Genomic DNA, 22471 nt, shown 5'->3' on the forward strand with positions numbered 1-22471 from the left:
CGCGCAATCCACTCTTGAAAATCGAGTGCCCGTCTACATCGTATCGTACGGCAAAGCGCATGAGTGGTTTCATGGCGCATTCAAGTGCATCCCACAAATTCAGTAAGCTATAAATTTCTTCTTATTTCCATTTGTTGAAATACATAAGTCTGTCATTACTTTGTTGTTTTTACTACATTCTTTTTAATGATTAAAACAAAACGACAGAGCAAAATTATTGAAGCACATTCAGAACCCCACTCATTTCTGCTTAGTCAGATTTAAGAACTTAATTAAGAAACAAATCAAATTGTTTTCTGCCAACTCCAGATTCTTGTTCTACATGCCGCCAGCTACCTCTATGGTGATTTTCAAGTTCTTTCATTGCATCATTTTCTGATAATTTGATGCTGAAATCATCGGTGACATCCCCCCATCTCTATCACTCTCCTTTCTTTTTGCAGAATGTGGTTTCATTCCACCACAGCTAACTCAAAATTTTAAAGTTAAGACTTCTTTTATTTTCAAGTGTTTTATTTGTGATCAAGAGCTGGCCATTAATAATAACACCTCTTCAATGCTGAGGCACTTGCGCTCGAGACACTCGGAGACTACACCTAACCCAGCAGCTCCTGCTGCTCCCAGAGTAGCTGTGCAAGGCAAGCCTATAGCAAGTAGGATGTATATGTATTAAAATGACTGACTAAAATCAAAATGTAAAATATACAAAACATGAACAATACAATACATTTTAAAAAGTTTTATGTGAATAACTACATTTTCTGGTTTAAAGGGCGACAAACAGAACTGGATGAAGCCTTTGTACAAATGATTGTGCAGGACTGCCAGCTATTTTCTGTTGTTGAGGATAAAGGCTTTAAAGCCTTTGTGAAGAAGCTTGACCCGTCATATGCCCTGCCAACACACAATCACTGAAGGCCATGGTAGAGAAAAAATATAAAGAAGCTGAACGAAAAGCAAGAGCACAGCTGGAACAGATGGAGACAGTCAGGCTGACAGGAGACATGTGGACATCTGTCAATATGGATGCTTTCCTCAGGGTAACGATACACATACGAGGAATTTCATCTGTCATCTGTTCTGTTAGGTGTCATTAAATTCCCTCAGTCCCACACAGCTGACCAACTGACCAATGGGGCCTTAAAAACAAAATCCACTGCCTAGTCACAGACGACGCTGCAAATATGGCGGCTTGTGCTAAGCTTCCGAGGATACATAATATCGCTCGTTTTGCCCATAGTTTAAATAAAAAAAAAAAAAAAAAAAGGCAATGGAAGCAACACCAGAACTTGCCAAGATCCACATGAGAACCAGAAAAGTTGTTTCTTTCTTTAAAATGAGCACAAGGGCCAAGGAAAAACTGTCAGAGATTCGAAATTATTAAACCCAATAGAATGCCACTTTTGTTTACACGTACTTTCTTTATACGTCTAAATGAGCAGCACTTGCCTCACTGACAACAGCTGTGGTGCCACTAAGCTATGTGGACTACGAGGCTGTGGCTGAATGCCTTGAGGTTCTTGGATTGCTGTCTCTGGCAACAACTGAACTCTCAGGAGAGAAGAAGGTGTCAGTGTCCAAAGTCATACCCATCATTTGCATGATACAATAAAAAATAACTGAAAGGTCCATATCCCTACCTACGTACTCGTGCACAGCTATTAAGCCAAAAGCTGCTGCACTTTTTATTGGCAAGGTGCAATGTGCAACCAAACCAATGCACAAAAGGCAGTTGCCAGGGCCACATCAGAATGTACAGGACTGAGGAGAGAATGTGTCACACCCTCCATGTCACAGGTAATAGCCTTGTCTTTATTTTATCATTGCTCTTGTATATAGGCTCTTTTAAAGAATTGTCAATTCCCCTCTTTTTTTTTTACAGTCTACAATGGAGGAAGCCCCTGGTCCCTCAACACGAGAGGCTGCCCCTGACAACCTCTGGGAAACACCTACAGTGGATTTCACCTTCTTCTGTTCTGTTTCTCGTAGGTGCAACTCAATTACAAAATGCTACAGCTGAAGTGACAGTAAAGGTTCAGTGGTATTTGTCAGACCTCTACCTCTCCAGAGGAGAAGACCCTTTAAAATACTGGCACTTAAGGGCGGTAATTTATCCGAACCTGTACAAACTTGCCAAACGATGTTTACATATGCCTGCAACATCTGTGCCATGCCAAAGGGTTTTCTCTAAACCTGGAGAGGTCCTAAGCAAGAAGAGGAACAGGCTGAAGCCTAAGTTGGCTGACATGATTTAAATAAAAATCTTGAACACCAATCTCCATATTCACAACTTTTTACATTCACCAGTTTTCCATTTATTTATTTTTTTATTTTTATTGTATCAACCCAAAAGCATATATCTAAACCATACAGTATTATATGAAAGCACAACCACACAAGCATATCATTATTTTATTGACAGAATATAAATCAAGCATTTTAAAATGAACATACTGTAGGTCCTTTATTGTTAAGCAGTGCCTTTTACTGCGGATGCTATGTACACTTTATTCCAGCAGATGTCGCCACATTTAATTGTATCAAATGCTTGAAACACTGAACCATTTCAACACAACTGCTTCAGATCGATTCAGTGCTTCAGAAAATTTCGGTTTCTCCATCACTAGTTACAATTCATACATCAACATTTTCAGGTAAAATCAGACCCAGACTAGTATGTTTAAGTTTAAAATGAGTTAAATATGCATTGAGTTACTTACCTTACCCACCGTGTGTTCCAGGTGACAAAAGGACGAAATGTCTGCTCATTTCCTGCTTTTAAGGTCTTGGTGACCTCATATGACTCAACCATTCATGGGGATTTGTGCTGATCGGCAGCACTTTTTAAACAGTGGCTCGATGACCCTCATGATGTCATGGCACATGGGTCATGTCATGAGCCTCTGGAGCTAAATGTAAATTATGAATAATGCTAAAAAGAATGAACGACAGAAATAAATACATTTTAAAAGTAAGAGCAATTAAAAGTAAAACAGTAAAATCAACATAAATAAAAGCATACACAAACAGATCATTAAATAATATAAATAATAATAACAGCATAAATAAGTAAAAGGTGACTCAATTAAAAGCTAAATTAAAAAAAAAACAAAATCCTTGGTAGCCCTGAGGTTCTCTGGCAGGCTGTTCCACAGTTCTAACTTTGAGAACAGTTAAAAGGACGGTACTGGAGGACCTCAGGGTCTGCGAGGGTTGATAGGGTACCACCAATAAGTTCTCCTACACTGGAAAATGATTCATAAACATAGCTTCAGCCTCACAATATCCCACTTTGGAATAATCAAGTCATATTAAATAGAAGAAAGTCTATATTTTTGAATGACTGGACGGCAAAACAAATGTGGTCAATTGTGCATTTGATGAATGAAAATGGTGTGTAATTGATTTGGATAAGTTTATTAATAAATATAATTTAAATTGCCTTGTTAAGGACCACCTCAATTTGACTCAAAATATTCCTCTGGCTCTCGTTCAGTAGATTAAAAACAACCTCCAACTTCAAAGCTACAAAATTTAAGTACTGACTATATGGATTTGTTACACAGTGGGAGTAATAATACATTTCTGAGGCAATATCTTGTAAATACCACGTATCCTGCAATGACAAAGAGGACATTTGATCTAAGAAATTATAATAAAACCAAAATATTGAAAATTACCACTAAATTCTTAAAATTTCCAATTCCTCCTAAAAACAAAGAAATCCAGTTTAAAAAAATAAACGAAATTTATCCTTCAAATTAATTCATCAGGCAGATTTAAACTTGATGTAGACTACTGTCACTTTTGTACCACAAATGCAGAAACAACAAAACACATATTCTTCACGTGTGACATGGTTCAAGATTTATGGGAATTCTTACATAGCTGGTTAAGCTGCAAATCCATAAATGTAGAGTTTCTTCTTTACAAAACCACCCAGTTGTTGTCTCCAATTAGGGTCGTGCATGTGAAGGTAAAAAACTTTGTGTTATGTTGCTCTCTTGTGGTCAGTGACTGTACTGCCAACTTAATCCTCAGATTAGTATTTTATGCTCGTTTCTTGTCTTGACCATGTGAACCATGAATCAGGGTGTTTAGGCACAGAATAGGCACCTCCTCTTGGCAGGATAGAAGCTATGCACCCTTGTTTCTATTTTCCCTTTTACAAAACAGTGAACTAAGTGTGTGTTGTTTGTCTCATAGAAAAGGAAGACAATGCATAGGCCTACAAGACAAAAGGAAAGAATAAATGGACCACTTTGGACAAAGCACTCACCTGAGGAAGTCCTCCAAGCCATCAAATTAGACAAACAAGCATTCATTAACCGAGACCAAATGGTAAGCATCCTGGACCACAAAACTTGACTCAGCAGTGATGAAGCGGATTCAGCCTGTTTTCATCTGACACAGAAGTTCCCTGAAGTAGATGGGTTTCAGTCCTGCCTTTGCTATCAAGCTTTTCACCAGAGAAACAGGATGTGCGGATGTGTCATGTTAAAATAAATGTCTTATTTTCACCATTAAGAGGCTTATAAATGTTATTGCCAACATGAAAATTAAAGTAGTCTTACTGTTATTTAGTATTATCATTAGAACATTAGCATGCTAGTCATAATAACTTAATAGTAATCAAGGTAAAGTTGAATGTCAGTTCAATTTGTCAATTCAATTTAAATCTACATGGACAAAGTACACACATAGGTTTCACAGTATATGTAACGGTAGCTCCTATTTTTCTAAGCCTTTAGTCTGGATAACTAGCTAGCATAAGGCTTGGTTAACTTCAAACTGTTTACATACACACACACATATAGAGACAGTTTCCCCCACATATTTTATTAAAAGTTTAAATCGAGACAGAAGACGTTACCTATATGTTTATGTCAGTTATGTTTATCTTATCAGTATTCAGTGTCTTATCAATGTTTTAATTCAAACTTTAATAATAATTAACAAAATAATAATGTACATTTATAAGACTGTGTTTAATATAGAACACATATATTAGGTAGGGGATCCCTACTTAATCTCTCCATCAGTTTGGGGGTGCTTGGCCTGAAAAACGTTGAAGACCCCTGCTCTATATTAAACTCAGCCTTATAAAGACACACTGTTATTATCATTTTGACTTTACTTGCAAAAGTAAATTGACTTTACTTACAAGATGAATGTTGCACAAAGACTTGATGACTTGATTAAAATGATGCAAAAAAATGCCTTGTTTTTTTTTTTTTTTTTTAAGTAGATGGAGCACATTAGGTCATTACTGCTCCTGTAAAATGGGCACATCTTCCAAATCTGTAGCTAAAGGGAATCGTCTTCATCTCAGAAGCAAATGGGGTATGAAGAGCAGGCTGTTTCTAAACCCTTTTTCTCATTGGTCAAGTGCTCTCATAAGCTATTGGACAGTGTGTGTGAGTGTCTTTGAGCGTGTGTGGTAGGAGGGGAGAGGGGAGTCGGGTCAAAGCTATAAATTGTTTTCAAATCCCAATGAGTATGTGTGCCAGACAGAAAAGGGGACACACACACACACAATGAGAAAGTGAGTAGCCGGAGAAGAGGAAGAAATACTCAGTACTGCACGTGTTTTGGACTACCATGTGATATGGGAGACACTTAACAAAGTTTTTAAGGAAACGGATCTTTAATTTCGGCTTGCTGAAAAAAAAAACTTTCAAAAGAAAGAGTGCAAAGAAGAGAAGAAGAAGAAGAAGAAGAAGAAGAGATGAAGGACTCAGTAGAACTTGAGGTCTCTCAGCGGAGGGGAGGCGGTGTAACTCGACACAAAGCTTGGCTAAAGAATGAACTTGTTCGCGTGGGACTCGCTGAATCCTTTTGCACATATGTCATGATGGTAAGAGAAGACTCATTACAAAAGACACCTTGAGTCCTAGATGCTGTCACACTTCTTGATGTCATAATTTGTACGTCCAAGTTGCCAAAAATACCCTTTTATTTCCATCATTCGTTTCACAGCTTGACTTCTACTTATTCTGTTCTGGACATCGCTTTAGTCTTATCTGTAAAAACCATACACCATTAATTATTAATGTCGTGCTCTTTACCCCGATAACCTGCCCCCACCCCCAAAAACACAAAAACACACACACACACACACAAGCGTGTCACCCAATCACATGGCAGGGGTCGTGAGCGTCGATTGGTGGGTGCTAGTGGGTGAACCAGGAAATCCTGCGTTGTTAGATGAATGGTCAGTCAGTGGGCCACATGGAGTGGTCACATGTTGTTTGTCAGCTGTTACAATAAACCCTATACATAGAACACGCGGTGAAGACACAACGAACGCGGCATGTAGATAAGCATGTGAGCACACACACACACACAAAGGACAGGAATTTTTCTATTCTACACTCTTGAACTTTGCTTTCAATTGGGAAACCAGCACTCACGTAGACAGGTTTCGAAGGAGGAACCACACTTTTCCTGTTTCCTGAATGAAAAGTTTCCGCAATTCAGTGTCAGCTTTTTTCTACCCCATCTGTTTTCGCAGTTAAAAGCTCAGCAAGAAAACACTTCGCTCCGGCTTCTTTTATTCCTGTTGATGCAGGGTCACAACTATTTCAGACACTCAAATGTCTCGGTACGGATCAGTCTGTAAACAGATCAGTTATTATTCACATGCCCCTGAATTAGACCGTCTGACAAGTTTCCCCTGTTCTTCATTGGCTGTAATCATCATTAATGGGTGTGCTTGTCAGTTGTGTGTCCTCTTTGTGTCCAGGTTTTTGGCCTGGGGTCCGTGGCCCAGGTAGTGACCGGACAGGGAGCATTCGGACAGTACATCAGCATCAACCTGGGCTTTGGACTGGGAGTTGCCATGGGGGTTCATGTCGGAGGGAAAGTCTCGGGTATGAGAGCAGACCCTAACAAATTCTTAAAAATGCCATTTATAGTCTAACAGACATGTTACTTACGTTTTTGTTTTTGTTCTATCAGGGGCTCATATGAACGGAGCAGTGTCATTCACGATGTGCGTGTTTGGACGCCTTGCGTGGAAGATGCTGCCCCTGTATGTTTTCGCGCAGCTGTTGGGCTCATTTCTGGCAGCAGGGACAATTTATGGCGTCTACTACGGTAAGGCCGCGCCACCGTCCGTTCACAACTGCTACTGAACGCCTGTGATATGTCTGACAATCTGTCCTGTCCATGCTTTGATTTGCAGAGGCCATTTATGACTACTGTGGGGGGAACTTGACAGTAACTGGCGCAAGGGCCACAGCTGGCATCTTTGCCACCTACCCTGCACCGTACCTCTCCTTGATGGCTGGATTCGTTGACCAGGTAGCCATGAAACTGGATTAAAGGATGACAGCTAAAAGTCGCCATCACATTGCAGATTCTGCACCAACCCCCTTGTATTGTTTCACACTCAGCCGTCTTGTTTTTATGCTTATGTTTGTGCTGTGTTTGCGCGCCAGGTGTTTGGCACAGGGATGCTGCTGCTGTGCCTGATGGCGCTGTCTGACCAGAAGAACAAACCGGCCGCGGCGGGCAGCGAGCCTGTCGCCGTAGGCCTCCTGGTGCTACTCATTGGCATTTCTCTGGGCAGCAACAGCGGCTACGCTATCAACCCAACCAGAGACATTGCACCCAGGGTGTTCACCGCCATAGCAGGCTGGGGAGCTGATGTTTTCAGGTACGCAAGAAGGACGAGAACACTATTGCTACATGTCACTTTACCCAAGGGTTAGCTAAGGGCTTCGCATCTCTGTTAATAATTAACTGTGTAGAAAGACTTTGTTTGCTCTTTGATAGTCTGGTTTATTTAATCAATTTGTTGTCGTCTGCGTAGGTGTGGAAACGGGTGGTGGTGGGTGCCTCTCGTCGCCCCTCCTATTGGAGGAGTGCTAGGAGCAGGGTTATACAAGGTCTTCGTGGAGCTCCACCACCCACCCCTCTCGGAACAAGGTGGGGAGCCGGTGGAGGAGGAGTCCTTGCCTCTGGAGAAAGAGCAAAACATCTCTTCCAATGTATGTGTGTGACAGCCCCCGACTCTGCAAACAGCCCAGCGCACGTAGAGCTGTGTGGACATTTGTTGGAACATTCCACGGTGACGAAAAAGACCGAAACTCATTGATCGGACAGGGACAGATGCACCTTTACAACAGGGGAGACGGACTCACACAGGGGTTTTACATCTAAAATGGTCAGGCTACGCCATTCACTTCACATTAATTTCATTCAGACTGAGTGACGGATTTGAAGCGCGACGAGATCTGAAACTAAACTGGAGCCATTTCATGAATGAAAGATGAACAAAAAACACTCTTGCCGGCTTAAACGTTGTGTTTATAGTGCAGAGGCGATAGCAGATGATGCAACGTTAACATTCGTCGTGACAATCAACAGGAGACAACTTAAGGCAGTGGTTCCCAGTGCTTTTCTTTAAGGCCCCCCTATTGTAAATAAGAATATTTTGGGGGTTTTGGGGATCATTCCCCTTATCCCTTTTTTAACATATCTGACTAAACAGTCTTTGCTGTTTGGCATCTTTCTCGTACCTTGTCATTAAGCTGTTCCTCTTGTCCTCTGACAGATTGCATTGTTTGATAGAGGAGTTGCTTTAAGTCTGTTAAATCAACGATGACTGAGACCAAATCAACAGCAGAGGGATGTACTCAATCCTCCACCGTAGTGTGTGGGTTTTACACCGAGCAACCCCACATTCCACGTTATATGCGGCAAGTTGAGCATTTGAAGACACAGATGCTGCTTTTACAAAGAACTTTTTTTGTGCACAACAGTCTGTTGGCTTGTCCTTATGGTCTGGATGTGCTGTCTCTTTGTGGCTTTTTTAACTTGTCCAGCTTTACTGTCAACAGCTAATATTTGTAGACACGTAACACACTGTTGTCTCTCCTTGTTAACCTCTGTTGTACTGGTGAAACCGAGGGCGATATATGCCTAGTCATATTTTCTTGCCTTCAGAAGTTGTGTATTAAGTTGATGGAAGACTCATCCTCTGCTATATGTTTAGCTGAGAACCCTCTCACAAACCTCTCCGTATATATATATGTAGATATGCTCGCAGTGCTCGAGTAAACCTCATTTAACGGCCTCTCCGCAACCCGTACTCCCCCACCATCCTCCCCTCCACACAAAAGCTCCCACTTTGGGAATCACTGGCTTAAGGTGATATTAAAAACTTCAGGTTGTCTAAATATTGTACATTTAAAAGAAGCATTTGTCTTTTCAAAACAGTGAAGCGTTGGCTCCTCACAGCTTCAAAGAGCAGCAGCACAATCAAAGACAATTGTCGTTTCACCAATCAGGTGGACAACAACCTAAGGGCAAAACATTAATTTGTGTCTTCTCCAGCTCCAGAAAGCTTGGACCAAAAACTTAATCCTTCAGGTTTCATCGGGTGGGACACCACTTGCGACACCTAGAGCAGTGGATAGATAAAGACGAATAAAGATGCTATGCTAGGTCTTCCTCACACCAAGTCTTCAATACCGGGCATTATATCGTAATATATAAGAGAAGTGGTCCTACACTCTAACAAATGTTTCCATACTTGTGAAATTTACATTAGTTACGTGTGAAACACTGCACTGACACAACGTTTGTGTTTGCATACGCACTTAAGCTAGGTAATGCTTGATAATGTTTGTTACAGAAGCTCAGCGACCTCTGATGAGCACATACAGCAGTTCTTCTAATACTTTCAATGAAACGTGCAAGTTCTTTTAAGCCCATTTAGTTTCACACTACTTACAACTCCAGTCATTTAGGCTAAAACCTTCACAGTATTACTTCCTGTCTGCTTATTGTGCTAAAGTTTAGCTGTTGCTCAGACATATACCCACTTGCAAACTTCCCTTTTAATTGTATATAGTTCATATAATCCCATGTTAAATAATGCATTCAAAAAAAAAAAAAATTACAAGCACATGAAAAATAATTGCAGTCACAAACAGATGTCTTCTTTTTTGAAATGCCATTATATTATTATATATTATATTATTTGTGTTTTACGACAGCAGCACAATTACATTATAGGACTTGGCTGTTTTAAATTATTTTAACCAGGAGGTGTCACTAGTGAAGAGTGCATCAAATGACTGAAGGTACTTGATCTGTAGCTGTTCATTAAATTAATGCTTACTCTATATAGCCCAAAAAAAAAAAAAAATAAATAAAATTGCTGTATTATCAGTATTGGCAAACCGATCAAATAATATTTAACCTGAGTGGGTGGTGGTGGTGGCGGTTCCATTATGATCTCAAAATGTAATCAATGCTGGAAATATAGCGTACATTTCACATTGTCTGTATCACACAGGTACCACCTCAGCTATAGACATGCAGCTTAGCCTTACACAACCTGTGGTGATATTGCTAAAGCACCAGTTGATGTTTTCTGAGCCATGCTGGTCATACGGAGACAGTAAAGCTCACAGAAATGTCTTTCTTGAATGAGAACCTCCTCACCGCTTTGCTCCACCGTGTCTTCCTGCGTTGCCTTGGCCCTTGGCGGTGCCCCCCGAGCTGCCCTGTGCCGACTGCTTCTTCTTTGGGGCCGGTGCCTTGGCTTTGCCTTTGAAGGCCCTGGTAGGATCCAGCTTGTTGAGATAAGAATCTCCAGCAGGATCTGCGAGTCCGGGCTCACAGCTAAAGGTCAGGGGCTGGTAGAGAGATGCCCACTGCTGCAGGCAGACCGAGGACAGAGATAGATAAATATAATATATATACGTGGGGGGGAAGATGTCTGACATTTGTTGCAGTAAGAAAAATCAAAAATTCCACATCCCCTAAATCTTCCTCCTTTTACCAAATGTCACAGCGATTCAGATGTCATATATATATATTTTTTCAATTTTTTTTTAAATTTCCTTTATAGATGTAAAGAAACTTAAAACGTGGTGATGAATAGAGGACTAGAATACAATGTCCCAGAGGTTGACACAAAACATTTGAGTGAGTAAGTGTCTCATACCTCAGTGTTAAAGTGTTGTTAAAATATTAAATCTGCCACAATTGCTGTATAATATGAAGAGAACATGCAGAATAAAATGTATTTATATACCTATAATGACTTCAGTGTTTCAATATTATTAAAGATGTCATCCACATGCACTTCGAAAGACTCAATAACCATCTGCTACCTTAGCCTGGGGGCTGGGGCCATATGGGGTGAAAGCATACTGCCACTCAGGCAGACCCAGGTGGGTTATCATCAGTCGGTAGTAAGAGGTAAAGGTTGCTGTCAGAAAATGCCAGCACAGTGAACGGTCTAGGAACCAGATTTCACTCTGCTGGGCCACAACACCTGGAAAAGACAAAGATCTAGATGATTCAGTGTTTATTTTGACTATCATTTTTATTTTTTTTAGGTTAACATTACCGCGTAGGGAATTAATGAGAAGATAAAATATGCAAACAGACACCTGGAGTGCAGTTTTTGTAGACTAGACACACTTTGCCATTCCCACTGCAGGAGTCCAGCTCGAAGATTCGGCTCCGGGAGTCAAAATGAGGGGCAGCGGGCGCCAACCCTGACAGATAGCATTAATGAATCTTGAATAAACATTTACTGGCCAATCAACAGCTCATTCATTAGCATGCTTTCTGCACAAGAGCACACACAAACAGGCATAATTGAACTTGACATGCTGTAATTGTTGAGTTAGGGCCACGCGAGGATCTGACAGGTGAGTTTTACCACTTTCTCTGTTGCCTTCCTCCCAGTCCAGGTCGGCCAGTGATGGCGCATTGGGAAGAGCGAAGAGAGATACCGGCTGAAGCAGCGGGCACAGCCTGGCCACGCTGTTAATAGTCATGCATCCTAAAGGAACACACTCATCTGAAAGACAGACACACGGTTAGGATTTTGTCAAAGATCGGAAAAGATTGAAAAATAAATAAATTCAAAAGCTATATAAGGTAAATTCTAACACGTTATTCTAATGTCTTTTGAATAAATCTATACTTATTGAGAGATTGATATTATTACAGGCAGATTATAGGAAGACACCTACTGTCTAGTTTAACGTTCCACGTGAGCGTAAATCCATCAGTTGTCAGATAGAAGTCTCTCAGATCCTCAGGTAAAATGCATGTGTTTTTCTGGGAAAGGATAAGACAGTTTTACAGTGCACCGAAAGAATACGATTTGACATCTTCTGTTTGGATGATTTAGCTTTTCTTTTTTTTTTTTTCACCTGTTCCCATGACAGCAGGCTCCTCTTCTCTGCAGGCTCCCTCTCTGCAAAGCGCACATCGACCACACCAGGCATGTTCTCTGGCCCAACACAGACAAATTCATGACATTTAATAAAATGCATTCATTTGCTAGCCAACCTTGATGTTAGTTGCTAGTTTCAATGCGAATGCCATGACATACACACCGAGTATACGAGTAATGCCGAGTGTCAGTCTCTCAGCAACACCTTTAAACGCCAAACAGTCCTTTGCTTCTTCCATATTTTGGATAATTGCGGTTACAGGTTTGTAAGAAACCCTGAATGCACCATCTGCATAGCATCGTCCTCCTCCTTGGCTCCTGATGGCTCAGTTGGCGACACACGCACAGGAAGCGACGAGAGCAGCTTTGACGTAAAACTGACACACATTTAAGCCAATAGGAAGCCGGCTTTTTACTGCTCAGCCAATCGCCTGTTTGGTTGTAGAAGAAAGGCGGGGCTTTAATTCCCTAGCAACGCTTGGCTCCCTGGGAGTGGTGGCGGTTGATTCAATATGGCGGCAGCAACAAAAAGAAATGCAAATTCGGGGATATTTTGGATGAACGGCGGTATGTTTACTTCAACCGGACTGCTTTAGACTTATCGACCAGTTCCCACCGGTTAATGCCTTAAAGATAGATGTTAAACTTTATAAAAGGGGTCGCAGATGCTACTTCGGTGTCACTGCTGAAAAGTTGCAACAGCTGAGGAAGTGAGACAGCTTCTTAGCTAACTACACGTAGTTAAAATATAAGTTAGCTCACCACCTCTTTTATGTTACTTACATATATATAAAACTTTGACGTAACAATATCAATCGTTTCTATTCATATTAGTCGGTCGTAATGCGACTAGCAAAGACCATCTGCGGTAGACGGATAATTGTTTTCCTGCTAATGCAACATAAGATACTGTTTGTCTTTTTTAGAAAATGGACAGCGTTTGGAAACGCATGCTAGACCAAGTCCAGTTACATTTTAACTCTACGTTAACTAAAGCGCTTATCCTCTCTTTGTTGTCTTCACGCAGTGTCTGATGAGGAACAGCCTTTGGTGTTTGTTCCTGGTGAGTATTTGACATTGGCTGGATAGTTTCTGTGAAAGGGTTTTAATGCACCTCATGTCCAATGGCTTCCTCTGATTGTGTTTTCCCCACACTCTGGCGCAGGGGTCGACCGAGAGACGAAGACCCCATTCAATGTGGGACCCGGCAGCAGCGGTGCATCCAATAAAAGAGGCACAAAGATGGGAATGAAACGTGTCTCCAACGGCAAAAGTCAGTCAACACAGAAATCAAGAGGCAAAAAACAGGACCACTCCCAAAGCGAATGTGATTCTTATTCAAAGGAAAACATCCACCACAGTACGGTGACTGCAGGGCACATAGTTTCACCACACTCTGGTCCCTCGCTCCCTTTATTTCAGGTAAACCAGCATTTTGTATGCACTGTATGTGCTATTTTTGAATATAATAAATATGTTTGACAGTAGTTCACTACTACTCTCTTTTAAAAAACTCTTTTTGCCTGTTACCTATTTTCCACGTAGGTAACGTCTGACACCAGCAGAGCTAAGAGCAGCGATGTCTGTTTGAAAGATCTCTGTCCTGAAGATAAGCGCCGCATTGCAAACCTCATTGAAGAACTAGCCAGGTAACTAAAAGTGTATGCCACTGAACTCTGTCACTCCTGTCTACTTCTGTATTTTCTCATTCCTTTGTGTCCGTTTCCTGTTCTACAGAGTGAGCGAGGAGAAAGAACAGTCAGTGCAGCGTCTGAAAGACGAACAGGGAAATTTTGAACGCAAGATCCAGCAACTGGAGCAACAGAACCTGGTCATAGCACAGGAGCGGGAGAGTATCCTTTTAAAATGTACTATTAAAAAAACACTGCACTGGGTTAGATTTCACTTTTTGCAGTCTGTCATTTGAGGAGTGCTCAAGTGTTGTCAGTGAAAATTTCATGGTAGTTGGCACCAAGTTGTAATGAACGTGTTGACACTGAGCCTTGCTTTTTAATGATTTTTAAAAAAAATTGTGTGATGAAAAAATATTTATTGGAAATTTAACACAGTGACGCAGAAAGGTTTAAGAGTTTCCACTGATTAGCCCAATTCCAGACAAACCAGGGGTTGTTAAAATAATTTGTGTACAGGAAATGCGTTACTGACTGGACTACACCACCTGTGGTTCTATTGCTGTATGTGCTATTCTAACATGAAGTCTGTAGAGGGCAGTGTTGTCTTTGGTAAGGGCTGCTTGCAGCCGTTTGGAGAGACCCTTCAGTCTATTACGAAAGGCTGAGAAATGGAGCACCTGCATTTAAACGATTTGATGCCTGCTGCAGTTGTCTTTTGCAAGTGCTCGTGGGTTATCCACTGCTGTGTGCAGAATCAGTTTCATGTTTGGAGCCTTGGGTTCAAACCATCTGAATCATCTTAACATCCACATTTTGATATTTACTGAGAATACAACCATTTTTCCTTTGACCTTGTGTTTTTGTAACCCTCTTTCTCTGACTGTTAAATGTTGTGTATAGGATCTATCTCAGTTCCTCTTAGAAAATGAGATCAGATGGGTCACCGGCTGATTCTTGAGGAGTTGTAATGCTACAGCCCACCTACTGTCTTCATAACAATTCTGGTCAGGTCAAACCAGAGCCTCGCCAGCAGTCAATTTAGGTTAAAAACACTGCGAAATATGGAGAGTAATTGACCTGGCTGGTAAATTGCACGTTTGGCAACGGCAGCGGGGAAAATTAGGAAAGCACAACTCAATTAAAGGCATTTTGGCTTGGAGACTTGGCATTTACACCAAACTTCTAAACTCCATTAAAAAGGTATTTGAGAGGAAAAAGTGTTCGGATCCAAGCACCTCAGGGGGGATAACGTAGTCTTTTAAAGTGTGTGCAAGAGTCATGAAGGCTCTTCTCAGGCATAAGGTTCCGGCACTTCTTCGAAAGGTTAAGGAGACACCAAAGGCAAACACGCTGAATGAGCGTCTTGTCAAGTTTAATTCCATTACGCCTCAGCTTATCTTATCTAACCAAGTTTCAGGGTTGTCAGGAGTATAAAGAATGTAGGGCTATACCTTAGCCCCAAGCCACCTAGGATGAGAGGGAAAAGTAGCCTTGATATTTGGGATGTTCAGCTGACATTTGGAACTGAGTGGCACACAGGACCGAATTTTTGTTTTGAGATATGAAGGATGCCTTTTTGTACTGCGGGGTATATTGGAATCTGCAGAAGTCAAGGTGGCGTTACTAACGTGGTGTGCTGTGGTATGTATCCAGAACAAGGCACAGCAGGTGCTACGGCTAATAACACCTTATTGAGTTTAAACAATCTGAGAGAATCCTGAGGCCATGGAGAGAGACGCATAGTTACAAGCCACTAACAAAGTGCTAATGTGCTTGCGATAGAGGAATGCCAGAGCAAAATCCATTTTACCCAATATATGTTTTGGATGTGTGACATTTACAACGTGGGAATCTGCTTCTATCCAAGGTGGTTTTTGTGATAAGCTCACATCAGAAGGTTTCTCTTTGAAAATCATTATTTTCCCGACTTTGTGTGTGTTGTCATCTCCTGGTCTTGATGTTTTTATCTTACCTTTTATTGTTGGAGTTTAGTGTATTAGTTTAAATCATGTGCTCTGTAAAGTGTGCTGAATCACAAACTAAACTCAATCTTAGTTCACTGTCTTTTCGTTTAAGTGCTAGCTACTGGTTTTATATTTCAGCTGAGAACTTTTTTTTTGCGAGTAATTCTTTCTGCAAACAGGAGGATTGAACCGATGTTTTGTTTAATGATTCATTCAAGATGCAACTTCCCTCAAAACTAGTGTTACTTTTAAGTTGCGATCACTGAATCATGAAAATTGCAGAATGTTTTTGATGATAGCGGTTCTCTTAATGTTTACACTTGAAAATTTTCAGCCGCTTCCAATAAAACATTTGCTAGCCGATGCTATTTATACTTTCCAGATTCAGTAGTATTGAAGCAGTTGTGTGAACCGTCTTCTTGCATTAATTCCCCGCCATTTTTCCCTTACACACATTCATGCGCTCGCACAGATTCACACATCAGTCTCCACCCCCGTTCCTCTCTCATTCCTGCTCGAGCTCAATCCGTTTGGCACCGTGTGCTAAAGCAGGCTTTAAAATATTCCCCCCACCTCGCCCCCTCCTGTGCAAATTTGTTCCACCTTGAAGTGGATTTCATTATTTCATTTGAGCCTCGGTCTGACAGGGAAGTGAGTCATTTTGACAGGCCCCGTCTGATGCCGCTTCAACCCAAGCCCTTGATTCTGAGTATTTTTGGAGCAGAGGGGAGGAGTAAGTCACTGTTGGCACTTTCCAGCTCTGATGTAAACCAGGGGCTTGCCGAGTGCTTGGCTCCCATTGGCTGATGTCCAAGGCTGTGGAAGAAGTGTGTTTAGTGTAGGGACGGGCTGAGGGGTGGAATCTTATCAGTGTTGCTCCATTCGGTTCAGATTACCTAGCACTTGCTGTCCGGGGACTGCGCTACCCTGTCAACACATTAATACATGTTACCTTTATTTATGCATTGGAATGCTAAGATCCTGTACACTGGTAGGTTCCATAGCACAGGCGGCTTTATTTGTGTGTATTGGATTGGATTGTGTTTTTCTCCCGACCATATCTCATTTGTACTGGGGTTTTGTATTGAGTGTGCGGCACTACGTGTGTATATAAGCTACTTTTGGCATGAGAAATTGTGCAGAAATATGTTCTATGTGAACTTGCTATCTTGCGTTGAGGTGAGACATTGCTCTATAAGCATATTCAGTATCTTCTCTTTAACAGTCGTATTCATGCCGCATAAATAGACCTCCCAGCACAAGTTTACACGATGTGATGTCCTTGTGACGTCCTTACGTTTTCCACGTGAAAAACTACTTCTAAGGACAAGAGTGCAGCTGCAGATGAGCCTTAGTTAGACGAAGGGTTCAATCAAAGTGTCCCTTCGCATTTTCCCAGTGTTTATGGAAGCTGGCGCATCGCTTTTGTCTGGTGTCTAGTCCTCGATTCAAAGTCATCCGCGCTCTCTTCTCTTTCCCCCTGTTTCATTTCCACAGCCTGATTGAAGTCTTCTAACAACCAAAGTGTTTTCTTATGGAGTGTTCCGCCAACTATTTCTTCAATAAGGCTCTACTTTGAACTTTGATTTTCTCTTAAAAGGAGGGCTTTTTTTTTCAAATGGATGCTGAGAAACTCATCAGCTGGGGGAACAGGGCCACCATCATAAAAAGATATGGCCTGGAGGAACACACTTTATGGTCAGCTTGGGTGGGAGTGTGTGCGCGTACTACTTGCTTTATTGTAGTGTTTGTGTGTGGGCTGTTTACTGTGCAGGTGGGAAGTTCACGCTCGCGTGTCTTGCTGTTTTTGTGTGTACTAGAAAGTCAGACTGGGGTTGATTATTGAATGTGTGCGACTGTGTCTGTGTGTAGTCTCTCCATTCTCATGCTCATTATCTTTGTATGTGCTGGTGTGGTGTGGTGCTGCCACTGTCATTAGTGGGCTCCTGAGGCGCAGCAGTGGTCCCGCTCCAGATTAGTTTTCTTGTGGCTGCCAGGTCTCTGTCTGGCAGACAGCCTGGCGTGGCACTGCCGAGCTCAGCTCAACACAGCTTGGCCCGACCCAGATGGTGAAAGCACTGTGCCACAACAACAACTTTGATTTTGCTGGAATCTTCTCCCTCACTGTTCTCAGCCTTGCTGTTCTCTCTACTTTTTTCATTCCAACGTGTAATTGATTGCCGAATAAAGGTTTTTAATTTAGATCGACAATCTAAGTAGAGCACCTTTTGTTTTTTCAATTGAAGTTCCCATTTCTTACTCAAATGGCTGCACTGTACAGATGTACCTTTGCAGTAGAGTCACCCAGTGGTTCAGCCACACAATTTTTCTTAGGTGAGTCTATGAGAACATCAAAGAAGAATCTGCATGACTAGGGATGGGAAAAAAAATATCGATATGGCAATATATAGGATAATATAGTTTTTTTTGACTCAATTTATCCCATGAATTATCACTGTTTATATATACAATGTGTATTTTAAGCTGCATTTAATTTTAAATGGAATCTCAGTGAACAGTAGTTTGTATTTGACATCAAAAAAGGGACTTGAAGAGTTAGTACGGCAGATAAAAGACTTTATGAAAATATTTGTGCTATGGATTGTTCAGATAGGATGAAGATGAAAAATGGCACAGGTCTTATGTCTGTTTGCCCTTTTCGTGCTTGTATTGCTCGCTATTGTCACTTCCATTTCTCTTCTCATGCATTGGTTTGCTAAGCTGAACAGCCAGTCAGAGTGATGCCTCTCACTGACGGGCTGCTCTGCTGATTCACCATGTTCAGCTGGCTCGAAACCCGCAGACTGGAGTCCAGCTAGTGCCAGCAGTATGTGGCACACTGCAAAAACCAGGGCCACAGATGCTCATCGATGGCTCTAGTTTGGCCAGCAGCCAAATTTTTACTTGGTGTGTCATAACCCAAAGTGTTCTTTTGTTTCAGTTTGGTTGTTGTTTTATTTTGTTAGTTACTTAACACTCAATCCCCCAGGCCTGCAGCAGCAATACAGAGAGTGCCAAGAGCTGCTTGGGCTCTACCAACAATACCTTTCTCAACAACAGGCGAAGCTCAACCAGTCCATTGCCCAGCTCAGCCAGCCACCATCCCACAGCCAGGTAAGGTACTGGATGGAATGGGTGTGCGATAAGCTGTAGATGCAGTTACTCTTGTTATTAGTGCACTTGCAGTGGAAAATAATTGGTAAAGATGATGGCCGTGCTCCTTTTGGAGCCACATTCACAGAAGGTCCTGGTTCTCATCTGCCACAATGTGCTCAGACGCAAAAATATCCCTAAGAAACACATGCAACAGTACATTGTCCAGAGGCCAAATTACTACAGTACACTTCAGTCACTAGTTAAACATGGCAACAAAATAGTGAAAACTCTGTCAAGGTGACACATTAGAAACAAAGACTCGTGTCTGGGCTCAGTCTTTGTAAGAATAGATGACTTGGCTAACCTCATTGTCCTGCAGTGACTCTGAATAATGTGTGTGTCTCTACTCTCTGACCTGCAGCAAATTAGTCACAGTCTCTTTCCCAAGTAAACTGTTAGAGGAACTTTCCTCCATATGTTTATCTCATAATGTCCCTAACCTAGGCTTACCTGCCACTTATACTCAATTGCAAATTGCGCTCTTAATCCTCTGGCCGGTGTCGAGTTTTCTGTCTTGATGGAGGTTTTGCATTTTTGCTGTTTAGATTCCCAGCTAGTTTCATGTCTGTACAAACTCTGCTGGGAAAACATGAACAGCAGCAGTAGCTGGATTTCTCCATCAGGGCCTACACAGAATATGTTCAGGTGTTGCTGTTTATATAACTTGGAGCTCAATACACAATCACTGTAGTTATGTGCAAAAAATGGAAAGAAGTAGACTAAAAAAAAAAGATGCTTTGGGTTGTAGCAGCCCACATAAAGTCTAAGTGAAACCTAAGCTCTTGTGGAATGGCTTTTGCCAGCAAGGGGTACTTTTACAGCACATAGCAACATGAGAAAATTAGATTGGTAAGCAAGGACTAATTCAGCATCGGTACATTTCAGTTTGTAGCCATGCTCTAAATTAAAGTTTTATGGGGCAGTCTAATGTTTTTGGCTGAAAAACTTTCAGGGGCTTCCAAAATTGGCCAAAATGCATTCATTGTCCTCTTTGTTCTCTGTCCAGGTGCTCAGTAGCGAGGAAGCCCTCAGCAGGATATCTACAAGCAGAGCTAATGGCTCACTCTTTGATGGCTCATACCTCAGCCACGCTGCTAGAGGAGCACAGCAACCTCACATGCACAAAAGTGGTGACGGAGGAAGAGGACCTGTACAGATCTGTAGAAACCTTGAATCTTTTCCCTGCGTTGGTGATTTAAGTTCAACCGGTGGGCAGATCAAAGAGCACGTGAGCCAGAAAAGGGCGTTTAAAGAGCCACACTCGTGCCACGAGTGTGATCACTGCAAAGGTAGCGATCATGACACAGACTACGGAATACAACAATGGAGAAGTGACAATGGGTCCCGTCTTGCAAACGGCCACTATGACACCTTCAACCAAGAAGAGTGTGAAAGGTACAGTAACAGTCCATGCTCTCATTATTCATCATCACCCATGATTACATCTCTCTCCTTGACTTTTTGTGAAAGAGGCAAACAAGGAGAATTTTAAGTACGAATATTAAGCACGGAATGTGTATTTACACACAGGCACCGCAGTAAGAATATTATGAGCTCAGAGGCTAAGGAAGCCCTGACCAGGCCTCACCTGGGTCACGAGGACTGGGAGGAGAAGAGGCACCAGCTGCTGCTGCAGAAGATGCAGTTGGAGACGGAGAGAGAGAAGCTACAGGCCCGACTTGTGGAGCAGGAGGAGAGGCTCAACAAACAGAATCAGCAGCTACGTCAATCACGTCTTGATTACAGCAGGTAGGATACAGAGAGAGAGAGAGAAATAAATAATATTTTTAAATGTTAGGTAACATTTTGTGGCGGACGTTGACGGGCAGTTACTTCTCGGGTAGATGTAACTGCCTGTTCTTTTCCTCCTGTCTTCTCGGACATTTTTGCAGATGAGCAGAAGCTATCTTTTTCTTTTCCTGTATTTTTGTTAGATTTCAACAAGCTACTCAAGCGCAGCTCAGCACCTCAAGCATCAGAAATGGAGGTCCAGAGCCAGAGGGTCCTTCGCACCAAAATTTACCCTCCAGGTAAACTGTGGCTGAGTGAAAGACAGACTCTGAAACCGCAACTGCTTTAGCGAGATACACGCAGACTTTCTTTCTCCTTACACCTAAATGCACACACACAAGCCACACGCTTGAAAGCCACCTTAATACGTGTCTATGATCCGCAGCGCGTGTGAAGATGCGAGGGCACATCCCGGAGGACGGAGCTCGCATGAAAAACACTTGCAAAGAACACCCGCTCCTCTGGGCAACGGTGAGCTTGAATTTTCAGTGAGATGTTACACATAGAGGAACATCTCAGCTCATAACATATCACGCTCGGCACTTTCATATGCATGTAAACTACTTTTTAAAACTATGTTTCCTGCACTGTAACAGCAGATCCTGTAGAACGGTCCAGCAGGGACATGGCCACATCTCCAGCAAGGTCCATTGCAAGCCCGGTTAAGCCCACATCAGTTTCTGCAATCCAAAAGACCCCCGAGGCCAGGTAACACACTCTCACTTAGCATCAGTGAACCCTTTAATAAACATTTACTATTTACTCTAATAGTTCTTAATTTCGTTGAGGCTCCTCAGTGCCTTATAAGGTCTGTAAAATTTATTATGCTGGATGGAAAAAAAGTAGAACTATTGCAAACAAAGTGGATAATCTAGTAGTATTAGTTCTCAGAAGAACAGCCTGTGTGTCCGCCTGGTAATGAGTCAGTTAATCTCCTAAACGATGCAGTTGAGATATGTGACTATGTGCCGGGTAGAATATCTGAGGCTTTTGCCATAAGAAAACTTGGGTGAAGACAAAAGTCTTGTATGGGACACTGGGGAGATAATTTCCCTTTATTTTAATAGTTTTCTTTGACCTCTTTAGGCAATTCTTGTTTTTCCTCTTAACCAATGGATATTAACATAATTGCAACACATATAGAATGCAGGAATAAAATGAATATCTTGAAGACTTTATAGGGCTTTGCTGCAGTGTTAGTGGCTAAATGATGATGTTTCTTAGTGTGGCTAACTTTTCGAGCTGTGAGAAGCTAAATGAAGCTTTTTACTGGGCTAGCTAGTGCTGCGGCCAGCCTGTCAGGAGACATGCTGCGTTCCATTAGTCGGCCTAGCAGGGATCCTGCAGCAGGTGTAATTGAACAGACTTCTGGATGCACACGCTGCCCTCCCTTCTCTCTCTGCCACAGTAATGAGACAGAGAAAGCAAGAGTGAGGGAGAGATGTTAAAAGTGTGTTTGAGGGCGAGAGCATTGGATAAAGTGAAAAATGCAAAGCGAGGAAAGTTAGAGCGGGCCCAGATGGATAGCAGTGGAAATGTTGAGAAAGATGTAAGGAGGGAGAGGGGGGTTTTTGAGGAGGAGAATGAATTACTGAGCATCAGGCTTTGCTAAAAAGGAAAGGAGACTATACGTGGAATGTTAATTAACCTGACTGTGTCATCTTACTGTGCGTACGTGTGCAATTTCATGCCAACGTTTAAGAACGTCTTAGGTG

At 41.9% G+C, this 22471-nt stretch overlaps 3 protein-coding genes across 6 annotated transcripts in view; 2 read left to right on the forward strand and 1 right to left on the reverse strand.

The window, feature by feature from the left end:
* The first annotated feature begins 5433 nt into the window (after nucleotides 1–5433).
* Nucleotides 5434–10292, forward strand: aqp7 (aquaporin 7). 2 transcript variants are annotated; one of them, XM_047583467.1, is made up of 6 exons: nucleotides 5434–5857; nucleotides 6746–6872; nucleotides 6961–7098; nucleotides 7187–7305; nucleotides 7443–7660; nucleotides 7817–10292. In XM_047583467.1, exons 1-6 carry the CDS (start codon nucleotides 5729–5731, stop codon nucleotides 8004–8006), a joined length of 921 nt encoding a protein of 306 aa, XP_047439423.1. In that variant the 5' UTR covers nucleotides 5434–5728; the 3' UTR covers nucleotides 8007–10292. The 2 variants fall into 2 exon arrangements, with proteins under 2 accessions (XP_047439423.1, XP_047439424.1); XM_047583468.1 differs by having other exon boundaries at nucleotides 5718–5857; nucleotides 6723–6872.
* On the reverse strand, nucleotides 8296–12561 carry tpgs2 (tubulin polyglutamylase complex subunit 2). Its single transcript, XM_047583469.1, has 8 exons — nucleotides 12375–12561; nucleotides 12189–12268; nucleotides 12006–12093; nucleotides 11690–11830; nucleotides 11415–11522; nucleotides 11133–11296; nucleotides 10459–10673; nucleotides 8296–9409 (listed from the first exon to the last, which is right to left on the reverse strand). The coding sequence occupies exons 1-8, from the start codon at nucleotides 12448–12450 to the stop codon at nucleotides 9382–9384; spliced, it is 900 nt and encodes a 299-aa protein (XP_047439425.1). The 5' UTR covers nucleotides 12451–12561; the 3' UTR covers nucleotides 8296–9381.
* Nucleotides 12562–12674: 113 nt separating this feature from the next.
* kiaa1328 (KIAA1328 ortholog) overlaps nucleotides 12675–22471 on the forward strand; it is a 63847-nt gene continuing 54050 nt past the window's right edge. For 2 of the 3 annotated variants that reach the window (XM_047583451.1, XM_047583449.1), the window contains exons 1-11: nucleotides 12675–12778; nucleotides 13239–13274; nucleotides 13377–13633; nucleotides 13757–13860; nucleotides 13949–14064; nucleotides 18799–18923; nucleotides 19972–20360; nucleotides 20496–20714; nucleotides 20900–20995; nucleotides 21142–21227; nucleotides 21353–21464. In XM_047583451.1, the coding sequence (XP_047439407.1) occupies nucleotides 12724–12778; nucleotides 13239–13274; nucleotides 13377–13633; nucleotides 13757–13860; nucleotides 13949–14064; nucleotides 18799–18923; nucleotides 19972–20360; nucleotides 20496–20714; nucleotides 20900–20995; nucleotides 21142–21227; nucleotides 21353–21464 (1595 nt within the window). In that variant the 5' untranslated portion in view covers nucleotides 12675–12723. The remainder of the gene's footprint in view (nucleotides 12779–13238; nucleotides 13275–13376; nucleotides 13634–13756; nucleotides 13861–13948; nucleotides 14065–18798; nucleotides 18924–19971; nucleotides 20361–20495; nucleotides 20715–20899; nucleotides 20996–21141; nucleotides 21228–21352; nucleotides 21465–22471) is intronic. The other variant, XM_047583450.1, reaches the window with a different exon arrangement.

The sequence above is a fragment of the Mugil cephalus genome, chromosome 4, assembly GCF_022458985.1.
Source record: "Mugil cephalus isolate CIBA_MC_2020 chromosome 4, CIBA_Mcephalus_1.1, whole genome shotgun sequence".
Lineage (NCBI taxonomy): Eukaryota > Metazoa > Chordata > Actinopteri > Mugiliformes > Mugilidae > Mugil > Mugil cephalus.